Source organism: Rattus norvegicus, chromosome 18, assembly GCF_036323735.1.
Source record: "Rattus norvegicus strain BN/NHsdMcwi chromosome 18, GRCr8, whole genome shotgun sequence".
Taxonomy (NCBI): domain Eukaryota; kingdom Metazoa; phylum Chordata; class Mammalia; order Rodentia; family Muridae; genus Rattus; species Rattus norvegicus.
This window is the reverse complement of record NC_086036.1, coordinates 36,998,687-37,011,882: the sequence shown is the minus strand read 5'-3', so window position 1 is coordinate 37,011,882 and position 13,196 is coordinate 36,998,687. Positions and strand designations below refer to the sequence as shown.

General features: G+C 43.2%; 1 protein-coding gene and 1 pseudogene across 1 annotated transcript in view; one reads left to right on the top strand and one right to left on the bottom strand.

Moving 5' to 3' along the window:
• Positions 1 to 10,268, bottom strand: part of Dcp2 (decapping mRNA 2) — a 36,335-nt gene extending 26,067 nt beyond the window's left edge. The window contains exons 1-2 of the mRNA NM_001170469.1: positions 10,083 to 10,268; positions 2,221 to 2,372 (exon numbers count right to left, since the gene is read on the bottom strand). Coding sequence (NP_001163940.1) covers positions 2,221 to 2,372; positions 10,083 to 10,135 — 205 coding nt within the window. The 5' untranslated portion in view covers positions 10,136 to 10,268. The remainder of the gene's footprint in view (positions 1 to 2,220; positions 2,373 to 10,082) is intronic.
• Positions 10,269 to 12,536: 2,268 nt separating this feature from the next.
• LOC120098347 (U7 small nuclear RNA) lies at positions 12,537 to 12,592 on the top strand (annotated as a pseudogene).
• The last annotated feature ends 604 nt before the right edge of the window (positions 12,593 to 13,196 follow it).

The following is a 13,196-nucleotide window of genomic DNA, read 5'->3' as shown; positions in this document are numbered from 1 at the left end:
TTATTTTTAAAGTAGACTTCTATCTAATCTCAAAAATGTCTGTTTTTCACAATTGTTAACACTTACTGGCTCTTTCCTAGATAATTAGCCGATCCTAAACAAGTAGCCTGACTTTTGAACTTAATCTTTGATTGGACGACGTTCACTTATTTATTATATGATGAAGGGAACTGGGAGTACAAGAAACTTAAAACGTCATCATCTCCACCAGCCAAGTCAGGGGTGGGTCTTGAGGCCCTCGAATTGAATCTGGAATAGTTCTTCTCTGTTCTCTACTATGGCACTCCACTACCCCGAATTGTGAGAGCATGTTCCTTTGTCTCTCATGACCCTAAATGTAAGCCTACCTTGTTCACTGCAAAATGCCTGGCACACAGTAACCATTTAGTTATTTGACGAAGCAGAGTTCCCTCTCAATATAGGTTCCTTCGCCATATAACAAGAGTAAAAAGAAAAACTGCACCAAGGTTTTAATATCTGGAACACTAAGGTTAAGTATAAAACTCCATGTACTCATAAGTAAATTCTTATTCAGAACCCAAGAATATATGGCTGTTTGGAAAAACTGTAAGTCTACACAAGATGACCAAAACAGAGGATTCCCACAGCTGGATTATAACTCCTAAAAGCAAGGCCTTTTTTCTGTACAGAACCAGCCATCAAGCAAGCCCTTAGCAAAAATAGTATTCAGTCTGATCTTTTTTTCCCTTGGACTCAACACCAACTTCTACACATCTATTCTGCCAAGTGTCCTCAGTACTTGTTTTGACTGTTCTTTCTGGACCCTATAACCATGGCTCAGAACCCTACTCCTGTCTTAAGTACTAGTGCTTACCTATGGCTTAGGTCACCAACACATCTTGGGTATCATTTTCACATGATGAGCAATTCTCTTTGCTCAAAACGCTGGCTGGCTCTGCTAACGTCTCCCAAACAGTATGTTACCCATTTTCTATGGAGCCTCAGGAATCCCTTATGTTACGGGTGTGGGAAGAAGAAACAGGGTATTAGTAGTTTGGTACTTTGGGTCATTTGTACCTGCTGTAAGGCTAGTTGTAACACATTGAATTTGTGGGAACAAATTCACTCAACACACAGTGAATGGCTAAGAACAGTATCTAACAAATAAGTAAAAATCACACTAGTCATGATTTAAGAGCCCCACCTCACCTTAGGCTCTTCCACCCACTTCCACCATGGCCCCACAATAATCCCGTTTGGCACCAACTAGTTTTTTTTTTTTTTTTTTAACTCTCCACAGGAAATTCTGAATCTTCTTTAAAAATGCTTTGTCTAAATTCTTTCTATCCTACTTCTAAATTCTAAGAACATTTAATACAACGATCCATTATTTTTTGCTATGTAGACAGTTTTATAATTTTAGACATTCATAACAACTACATTAAAACAAACTTTTTTTTTTTTTGGTCTGTCTGTTTTTGAGACAAGGATTTCTTTTTTTTTTTTTTTTTTCCCAAAGTGCAGATGCTTGACTCCTTCTTTTTTTTTTTTTTTTTTTTATTAACTTGAGTATTTCTTATATACATTTCGAGTGTTATTCCCTTTCCTGGTATCCGGGCAAACATCCCCCTCCCCCCTCCCCTTCCTTATGGGTGTTCCCCTCCCGACCCTCCCCCCATTGCCACCCTCCCCCCACCAGTCTAGTTCACTGGGGGTTCAGTCTTAGCAGGACCCAGGGCTTCTCCTTCCACTGGTGCTCTTACTAGGATATTCATTGCTACCTATGAGGTCAGAGTCCAGGGTCAGTCCATGTATAGTGAGACAAGGATTTCTTATGTAGCCCTGGCTGTCCTGGAGCTTGGTCTGTAGACCAGTTGTCCTTCTGGAACTCAGAGATCCACCTGCCTCAGCCTCAAGTGCTGACAATAAATGGATGAGCATTTATGACTAAGCTATGTCTTATACACGCAGAAAAGCGTCTTCGATCTGATCACCTGATTAATGATTGCATAGCAGGAGTGGAGCAAACATCAGAACTGTCCCAGAAATGGCCTAGCTCTTTATAAAGGAAAATCAAGTCTAATTCACTCCTAATCACTATACACTTCAGTGCTGTGAAAAAAGAGAGCACAACGAAACTGCCTCAAGTCTATTTCATTATTGTTATCCAGAAGTTACAAAGAAAATCTAAAGGGAAGTTTGTGCAAAAATGTTTTATTAGAAAGAATCAAAGACGATCATTAGGAACAAAAAGGATATCAGCTTTGGCAAAGTCTCTTATCCCACACTGAGGTAATCCTGGTGTGTTCTGCATGTAGAAATCCAAGTAAAACCAATGGGCGAGTTCAATCTGGAAGCACACTCGGATTGCATTGTCTCTTTCCTCACTGGGAATATGCAAAATAAATCGGCTGCCAAAAACAAAAACGTACAGAAATTACAACTACAATCATTACAGTTTAATATATTTACCCCACCAACCAACTAAGAAAGGAGAGCAGGAGTAGTGTGGTGGATTATGTTAATTGGGTTCCCAAAGTTACATGGGAATTCCTATGCCTGCAGGTAAAGACCCCAGGATCCCTGTCCCCAATTGGCTGCGTTTGGTAAATAAAGTTGCTGTCGACCAATGGCTGGGCAGGGAGGCAGAGGCGAGACTTTTAGGATTCCCACAAGAAACACAGGAGGCAGGGGCTGCGGCTGAGGGGTTGATGAGGAAAACGGATTGTCAAGCCAGGGGTAAGATCCAGGCTTGAAAGCAGGCAGCATAAGAGAAAGCATACCAATCTTCTAAGAGCTAGGGAAGAGAGCCACTCTTCCCCCTCCAGGGAGCAAAGATGGAATACAGATTTTAGTAAGTAATAACTCAGGAGGGGAGGTGTTAGCAACATGGAAGTTTGGGAGTAGCCCAACCACTGAGCTGATTAAGGCATATTAAAATAGAAAACTGTGTGTGCCTGTCTTTCACTTGAGAATCCACAACACTGGAGCAGTAATGAGAAACTTACCACCATCAGGGAGGCAGGGTTGCAGGCCTAAAACTGGCTCAAAGTAGAGGACTTGTAGAGAATATTTTGAAGAACTGTGTAGATACTGTTCCCAAATACAGAAATTAATTTAAGAACTTCCTAGCAATTAAAGCAAGCGAAGAAAATCCTTGGATTTCTTCTGGAGTCAAGAATACACCAGCATCATTATAACCCAGCAAAGGTGCCTGACATCCATGTAGTCCCCAGATACAAACAACACAGAGACAACTGCTTCTCAAAATGCAAAACCACAGAGCCTTGACCCACACTAACTTCCAAATACTTTCAAAAGCCCAAAACTAACTTTTAAAAACTTACCAAGAAAGGAGGAAAGTGTGTGTGTGCGCACACACACACACACACACACACACACACACACACACACGCACGCTTGCTTTTCCTACAGGGACACACAACAGTTAGTTGCATAAAGGTAATAAAGATGGGAGTTGTCTTTATTTAGTGAGGCACACGGGCTAGAACACACAAGTCTAAGTGAACATGGATGCCAGGAGGTGTGAAAGATTTACTAATTGCTTCTTTCCCAGTTGAGCATTTTAGAACCTCCTTTGTCCTTCAAGCATTAGAAGCAAATTCAACTAAACGAAATAAATGCACTAGCCTTTCAGATCATTTTTATTAAAGAGAGCTAACACTCAACTAATTAGTCATATTGCATTATTTATTTGCTATGATGCCAAGTGGTTTATTTCTGTTCTCATATTTCAAATCAAATTGAAAGAAAATACTCTAAAATTTGAACATCAGTGTCCCATTCAAATAAATCAACAACAGCACAAACATGATAGATGGATCAATATAAAGAGATAATGACTGGTAGAGCTGCAAGGGGATCTGAGTGAACCTGTTTATTCTATCTACCCTCACCTTGGCTGGTCTACCTCAGACTCATCCCCAGGGACTCAGAAACACTACCTTCACTGTGCCGGAACACTAGATTCCTCTGAACATGTTCATGCTCTCTCAGATTCACGAAATATACAAATTTGTTTAGTGATTGTATACGATATGCTGATAGTTGTAATTTACCTTTTAAATATTTAGGCTGATCCCTGCCATAAGACACAGCCATAGGACCTGGACAAAATACATGGAATAACTTATTTTAGACGACTCTCTGAAAAGAGAGTACATGTGGAAGGAAGAAGCTTGGAAAAGATGAAGATCAAAACAAAGTCCCAGGTCCGCACTCCTCGGTATACCCTGGTGCAACTGGGGACACGGGTGGGCAAGCTCCAAGTCTCTTCCTGGGTCAGACAGAGTCTGGCAGACAGGATAAAGTCCTTCCAAAGCTCAGCACATAGGATTGCCCAGGAATGCAGAAGTAAGGGAGGAGAATTCCAGGGAAATGGGCCCATAAAACTGTGTATGAGCACTGACGTTTATTCTGCACATGCTCTGATTAGACCCAGAGAAGCCGGTTTATAATCTTTTAGTGAACTGAAAAAAAAAAAACAAAAAACAAAAAACCGCTGGCCAAATCCCTGACTGGCCACTAGGTGGCACAGAGAAAAGAGCACTGTAGAAACTAGACCTCCTGCCTGGTTAGTCTCAAATCTAACTAAAACTGCTGTTTCTTTTCTAGGTTTCAGCCTAGAACAGCTTCCACAACAGAAGAGGATCAACTCACTACACTTGTCCTAGGCCATTTCCTTCTTCCTATTCTCTCAACAAACCACTGTCTAGTTTGGCAGCTTTGCTTCTATTTGGACCATGTAGACCAATCTGACCTCAGACTCAAAGATCCACCTGCCTGCCTCTGCCTCTAGAGAGCTGGGATTAAAGGTGAGTGCCACCACTGCCAGCACATGGCACTGCTGATCTCTGAAAGCAGGCAGTTCTAGCAAGAGGAGCAGCTTTGCACACCTCACACAGCAAGGTATTCGGTACTATTTCCACAATGAGTATACTACCTGCCCCCGCACCACAGTCTGGGGGCCACAAATGTGACTGTGCCAGACAATGACCTAAGGGACATTTTCATTTGTATTCGCAGACTGAGTTCTTGGCTGCTTCCAAATCTCTGGACTATGCTCAGAGTACTTGACAGCACACGAGAGCTTTAGCTTTAAGGATGGCCCCCACCTTTTGGGTAGTCCCTAGCCAAAGATCTGACTGTCCTTCTTTACTCTGAGAGTAGCCTGCTTCAATACAAAGATGATCAATCAATTCATCTGTAGCCTTGACATACTCACGTGAGAGCAAAACAGACCTATAAGGTTTCTTAACAGGCTCCAATCTTCCCTGTAAGAGGTGCAGCTTCTAGGAACTAGACTACTCTCAGGCATAAGGAACCTTTTTAGTACCATAAGGATCTCATTTTAACTGTAGGGAGCTCTTTCACAAAACTATTACAGACCTTTTTAGGTTTGACACAATTTTGAAGAATTCTGCAATGTCCAGTTTAGACTAATAGTTAGACCCTGCTATGAGATCAAGGGGAAACCAGAAAAGGAGGCATTCAACACAATCTCTGAAATGATATGGGCCCTAGGCCTCCTTAAACACTTACCCCAACATTGGCTCTTTATAGTCTTACTAAACCCTTTCTTCTATGTACAAAAGTTAAAGTGATGATGGCAAAAAGCCCTCCAAGAGTCCAGTTGCATCTGGGGGCACGGGAGAACTCTCCTGAGTCGGTGCACTGGCCAACTGTGGCTCTTGGTGGGAAGCCTCTAAACCCTGGACAGAGAATGATGATTTCCATGTTTTAACTGGAAGACCCTGGAGTTAAGCTTTTACTTCCCAGTGGGCCTTGCACTATGTCTCATGTAACAGAGCAGACAGGTTCCAGATTCTTTAATGTCTCAAAAGACACAAAACCCTGCTAAACTTTAAGTTTTGTCCCCGTATTACTATATCCTAACCCCAAGGTCTCTCTGGAGTACTCCTGTGTGGAGGTTAAAATCCTATCTGTGGTGCTAGACCTGATCTACAAGGTTCTCCATGTTCCCAAGGCAGGCTACCTGGTTCATGGATGTAGGATGCAAATCTTCAGGGTTTGTGACAGTAAGCCTCAGGAAAGCATAGGTCACAGGAGCCCTCTGGGTAAATCCACATTAGCCTCAAAGGCAGAACTAATTGCTCTTACTGCTGTTTTCAACTGGGGCATCAATGACAATATTTACATAATTTAGCCTATACTCTCCATAAGAACAGGACATGCTCACTGCCCTAAATGTGATGATTAAATGTGCTGAGGTGGTTTGAATGAAAATGTCCTCTGTGGGATCAGATATTTAATATGGAGACCTTGTTGGCCCAGTTTCAGGAGTTTGTCAATGGGGGCAGGTTTTGAGAGTTGTGCCTTTTCAAGTATGCTCTCTCAACTGCTACCACCTGCCACCTCCATTCCATCAAAAACAATTACCTCTGTGGAACAGTAAACCAAAGAAACCAAACTCCTTCTATGAATTTTAAGAAAAGTCAAGGAGTTTTATTTATCATAGCAACAGAAAAATACAAAATTTTTGGCCCTAGTATAAGCCACCTAGCTTCCAATACAGGCAGCTACTATTCATGACAAGGCCCATCAAAAAGATCATTCTGACACGTCTCAAGATAGCACCCAAACAGATCAACAGGCAGCCGGACTTCATTCCCTGCTGCCTTAGTTCTCCATCCCATGCCCACAACATACCCCTTACACGACCAAGGCTTCATGACCACCCAGAGGGATGGTTTCAAAGCCAATTTTCTGAATCTTCCCAATGGAAGGGCCTTAACATTTCATCAAGCCACGCACCAGAAGCCAACATCACTCCAAACTCCCAGGCTCTCCTCACAGGCACAACAAAACAGCTTCCTACCTTACTTCTTGATGCAGAGTCTCTTACTGGTGGGCTAGGCTATGAACTCTGGAATGTGCACTTATGCCTGTGCACATTCGTGTAGTGCTCACAGATGCCAGGAGACGGCATCAGATTCTCTGGAACTAAGTTACAGATAGTTGTCAGTGTCATGTGGGAACTGAGAATTTAACCTGGGTCTTCTGGAAGGGCAAGAAGTGTTCTTAACCACCAAGCCATCTCCCCAGGCCCTTCCCGGCCCACTTTTGCCATCATGGCTACCTTTATGAACTGTTCTCATAAAGAATCCCTACTCCCAACACCCACACACAGCTCCTTTCCCTACATCATCTCCAAAAGGCCCTGGACCTATCACCCCTAACACTCTCACATCTGGGCAGCAGTTCTCAACCTGTAGGTTGCAACCCTTCTGGAGTCACATATCAGATGTTCACATTATGATTCATAACAGTAGCTAATTACACTTATGAAACAGGAACAAGATAATTTATGGGAGTCACCATAGCAGCAGGAGCTGTGTTGAAGGGCTGTGGCATTAGGAAGGAAGGTTAAGACGAATGTACTAGAGAACCAAAATCCAATGGTGCAACAGAGCCAACTGGAGGGCTAGGGAAAGAGCTAGGTCAGCCTGGTGCAAGCCTGGAACCTGAATTAGATCCCAGGAACCCAGGTAAAGGTGGAAGGTCAGCAGCAACTTCACAGAGCTATCCACACATGCACACTGATAAGCACCACTCCCTCTTATAATAATTTTTTAGAGCTTGAGGGACAAATATCAACTTGAAAACTTTTACCAACTGTAGCATGAGGAAATGGCTTAGTAACTAGTTTATCAAGCATCTAGCCCCAACAGCTGAACATATCACCCTGCTAAAAAGATCAGTGTCTAATAAAATGTAATGTAAGAAAGCAGCTTAAACATTCACCAGAGCTAACCTCTATAACACTTATTAGTTGCTTCACGTACTGTCTGCACAACAGGATGTAGTATTCTGTGGTCAGAGCCACAGCAATCACAGCAGCTAACGTTACTTCTTCAGATGATGGAACCCCAGGTATTAGAGACCAGCCTGAAAACTCCCAGGAAGACTAGTTGCAGATGCCGGGGAAAAGGTGGACAGTCATACGATCTTTCTCTGTCTTTTAACTTTCATCCTTATTAACTCACATACAATCACTCACTTTCCCAAACACCTTGATTTTTTTTTCTAATTATTAAACTTGCATCTGCGGAAAAAAATAAAAAACTGGGAAACATAAAGAAAATGAAAATTACAGCCCAGTAGTCCCACTTCAGTCGCAAATTCTGCTAGTGATTAATCCGAATACATGCATTAAGTTATCTCTTATCAAATTCTGGAATACAGAAAATAAATTCCTTGTAACTTTTATAGATTCATGTGAATCTACCATAAGTCAAAAGTATAATTCTCCCAAACCCAAAGAATTACAACTTTAAATCTTTTTTTAAATCAGACTTAAAATTTATTCAAGTACGTGGTTTTTGCTTACATGTATGTATTATATATAACATGTGCATGCCTGGTGCCCACATTGTTCAGAAGAGGAAATCAGATGGCCTTAAACTGGAATTATGGGCAATTGCAAACCACCATGTGGGTGCTGGGAAAACAGTAAGCACTAAGCGCTTATTATCTATACAATTTGCCTATGTATGTCCTCTGCATGTACACCTGCGACGTTTAAAGTGCTTGACTAGACTTTTCATTACACTCACATGGCATAGAGGAAAGGAAGATTTCAAATCTTGATTTTCTAAATTAGGATGTGTCCCTCTATAAATTAATACTCATATCTGTTTGTCCAGGTGACAGTGGAAATCACTGCGCCAACTGTTTTAATGCAATGTGAGAGGACACCAGTAAAAACTTCACAAGCATATTTCGTTTCTTAAAATGACTCAGAGTGCCTGGGGCTCTAGAGAAATACTCAGGTTTTAGCACACACTTCCACAGACTCTTGGCATGGGCAGATACCTATACACATGTCCCCTGCCTCCACTAATCAGGAATAAAACAAATACTTAAAAAATAAAAAAGTAAACAGCTTGCATGAGGCATGACCACTGAGTTTCATTTTTAAGCCCAGATATTAGTGGCCAGAAGTGAATACAGAACCAGCATTCACACTTAATAAATTATTTCATAGTCCAAAGTCGATGCACTAGCAATGACTTCATAACAACGCTTTACTTTGACAAAGAAGGAAATATCATGAACATATTTTTGGCTGGCTGCAATTACTGTTGATAAGAACGTAGAAATTCACTCCTGTGAAGACCCACAGGTGTACATTTCCTTCCAAGTTGGAGAATCAAGAGATTAAAGGGAAGGAACTCTTGGACTTTTTCCTCTTGTTCCCAAAGATAAATCCGGGGAAATTCTGGAAAGAATAATTAATTCTTTACAGAAAATGCCACAGGTGAACATACAAGTTTAAGCGTGAAAATTGTTCCCTGTGTAGATCCAGGTACCTGAGATCATATAACTGAATTAAAACAGTGGATTCCACCCACGTGGAGAAGAGACGAAGGGAGGAGGAAGAAAGCCACAGGTTAAAGTTAGAGTCAGGAAAAAAACAAAATCAAAACAAAAAAGCCCCACACACTTCAAAGAAGGAATTGGGCGGAAAACCACTAGGGAATTCAGGTTTGGGCCAGGGGGATTCACTTGCAGGAAAAAACAGAATATTTGAAGTAGAAATGAGATATTCCAGTGCTCCTCGGAGGACGGGATAAAAGAAACAGAAACTGAAAGACTTAGGAACTGAATGGGCGTCGGACACTGGCGAACAGGGCGGGAAAGTGAGACCAAGGGATGTGGAGAGGCAGGGACAGCAAAGACCCCGGGCTGAGGAAGAGAAGGGCCTAGTCCCAGGGATGGGGAAGAATAGAGACCGGGCAGGACCCGGGGAAGGAGGAAGAGCTGAGAACCGGGGTGCAAACCGGGACCTGGGAACTCAGGTGAGCTGAGGCCGAGGACGCAAAGCGATACCCGGGAATAGAGAATCAAGGCCAGGGCGAAAAGAGGGGCCCGGGGACAGGGAGGGCGAGCCGAAGCCCGGGCTCAGTGCTGAGACCCGGGACGTATAAAGAGCCGGGGGTGAGTAGCGGAACCCGGGAATGGGTAGGCAGAACCGAGTCTGAAGAGCAAGGCGGAACAGAGGAGAGGGGGAGAGGCAACAGTGGTCCGGGCCGCCCCTAGGCAGAGGGAACGCAGAGGCGAAGGTGAACCGCTAGTACCTGCAGAGATCATCCAGGACGCTGCCGGGAATTTCCAGGCGTTTGGTCTCCATAGTGAGGACCCGCAGCAGGCGCAGGGCATCCCGGCTCCGCGCAGCCGGCACCGTAGAGAAGCAAGGAGCTGAGGTCCCGCGGACAGTGGAACCCTCTGCTCGTACCCAGAGGCTGGGCCGAGGCGAGGGGGGGAGCCCTGGAGCCACGCCCCCTCTGCGTGAAAGGCCCAAAGTAAGGCTGGGCGACCCGCGCCTGCGCGCGATTCGCCAATGAGACGTTTGTTTATTGGGCCGTGGCCTCCAATCGGTCTTCAGGCTGCTCAGTTCCTGCTCTTAAGACCAACTCCCCGCCGCCTTTGATTGAGTGCAGGCGAGGGTGTCTTTTGCGCCTGCGTGTCCTGTGCGTTTCTTACTATACTAGTGCAAAGTTTTGAGCTCCTATATTCTAGGACTCCTCTCTTCCACATACACGCCACAGCATCTCAGGCTTTGTCACAGTGGCTCTAACTAATGGTAATAAGTAACTGAACAGGCACTCCGTTTTTTGGCGGCAAGCCCAGAGCACATATTAAACAGAAGGGGTTATCCACGATTGCTGTCACCAAGTATTGTGCACACATGCTCACCACCGTATTTCATTACCTCTACGTCAAATGCCAACCCTCTGAAGAAATATTAATCCGGTTTTTGTTGGCAGATAGGGTCTCACCACATAGTCCAGGCTGGCCTTATACTCACAGTTCTCCTGTGTAGCCTTCTGAGTGCTGGGATTATAGGCCTGCCCCCACTACCAATGTGCTTTGTTTGTTTGCTTGTTTGTTTGTTTGTCTTTGAGATCCTGAAACTTGCTCTGTAGACCAGGCTCGCCTCTAACAAAGAGATCTCCCTGCTTCTGGTCCCTCTGATTTTAAGCTCCTAAAAGCAAGCTCAGTGGGACTACTTTGTAGGACAGATTGGTGCTGAGATAGTGATGGGTGAGTATTGAGCAGAGACACGCCTTGACCAGGGATACTTAGTCGTGCATACCTCTTGTCTTCAAGTATTTAAATCTAAATCTCACATCTGAACTCCAAAGCTAGACTGAGGGGACGGTTTTGAAAGATTCCCCAGAGCTTCTCGGAATGCTCTCTGCAGGACAAAATGGCTGGAAGGCACAAGTAGGGGCTTAAATAAACATCACCGGGCAGAACAAAGAACAGTTACTCACACCAGGTGATAAGCAAAGTAGTTCTCTTGCATTTTTAACAATCTGTCTTCCTTAGTCAGGTCCAGTTGCTGAGTTTTGGGCTAATTTAAAACTCTATCTCTCAGTTTCACTGGACCCCTTTATTTATTCTCTTCCCAGTGTGCAAACAGTGAAAGCATCACCTTCCTTTGCTTCCCTTCTCCCTTGGAGGACAAGTGGCTTGCTATCTCAGTAGCACTGATGTAGGCCAAGGCTCCAACCCTAGCAAGGTCTGTAAAGTGAAGACAAGAACTTCACCCCTCTATTTGATACCAAAGGAGAGCTCAAAAAAGACAAACTTGCGGTCACTATTCCACTTCCTACATTCAAACACACCACTTATACATGCCTGTTTCACATTCATTGCTCATGTTGCCAAGAGGAGTCTAATTCATTCTGGAAACATGGAGAAACTGAATCCATCTGTTCTTCCTTGCCCTGCTCTGCATGGCTGTGGAAGGGACAGTGTGACAGGGTTCCTGCCCCTGAAGCAAAGCCAACAGGTATGGGCCTCCATGACTGTTGACAGTTGCTAGCCATAAGGCTTTTTGTATAACAATGTACATATTTTACTTTATGTTTCTTCTTTTGGGGGAATGCCCTCTCTGCCAAGGTTGATGACTCCATGATCCTGGGAAGTGAGAATGTATCTCTGATTTAGAGGACTGCAGGACAGCCCTTAAGGCTGTGGGAAGGAATTCTGAAAATATGAATTCAAGAATACATAAATCAATGCAAGAGCTGTCCTTTAAAGAATTTCTCAACTACACAAAATATAAGGATGCAATGTCAATTATATATGTGGGGGGCTTCATGGGCCTAAAAGAACAGGGGCAGCTGCACTAATGAGTCAGCTGGTCAGAAAGATATTAATGAAGGAGATAAAGAGATTTCAGGAGTAGTGATCTCAGGGCAAGGTCCCACCCAGCTAAACTCATTGTTTGTGCTTACAAAGGCAAGCGGATCTCTTGAGTTCATTTGCTATGCTAAAAAAAAAAAAAATGTACTTTTTGTCCTTTTCTAAGAACCAAGGGGCTAAGGTCATAAAATGCTAATTCATGGGATACCCAAAAGGGAATCTTGGGTAAATGACTAAATTGATATGAAAATAAAATATTAGACTTTGGTCTGCAAGAGCTACCTAGAGAGAGCTGCTTGGAAAGCTAATATTAGCTCTTTTATTCTTTTCTGTTGGGTTTTCTGACTTTGGTTAAAAAAGCCAAAACTTACCTAAAGAGCTAATATAGCTCTTTTAAAATTTTTCTAGCTTTCTGACTTTAGTCAGAAAACCTAAGCACTATCTGGTGACCTATCTAGAGAGCTATCTAAAGAGTTATCCCAAGCAGAGAGCTATCTTAAGCAGAGAGCTATCTAGAGGGCCATCTCAAGAAGACTACAGAGCTGTAAGCTTGCTCCCATCACTGACTTCGAGTCATTTCTTCAGTCACTCCCAAATACCCCTTTCTTAGGACCACCTCTCTAAGCTGAGTTTGGTACTTGGCACTTCCTCTTAAATCAGATCTTTCTCACCCTAGGTCCCACCATTACCCAACATATCTCCTCTGTCACAGATTCAGTTTGTTTTACCATTTAATTTCCTTTTTTTTTCTCTTAATTTTTGTTCAGTCCACACTCTAGCTTTGCATAATTTATCGGCACACCTGTAAGAGCTGCCTAATTAGTACTTCTACATCCGTTCTAGGCCTGAGAAACTTGCATACATTTGTTTTGTTTTATTCAATAGAACCAGGTTACTATTTTTTCAGCTTTAGATTATCCCCTCATCAGCCTCATCAGCTGCAGATGGGTGCTATCCCTTCTCTCTGGGCTCAAGATCTAAAAACTTGCAGTCATCTGCTTTGCTCTACAGTCTCCTGACTATATTTTTTGCCTTTC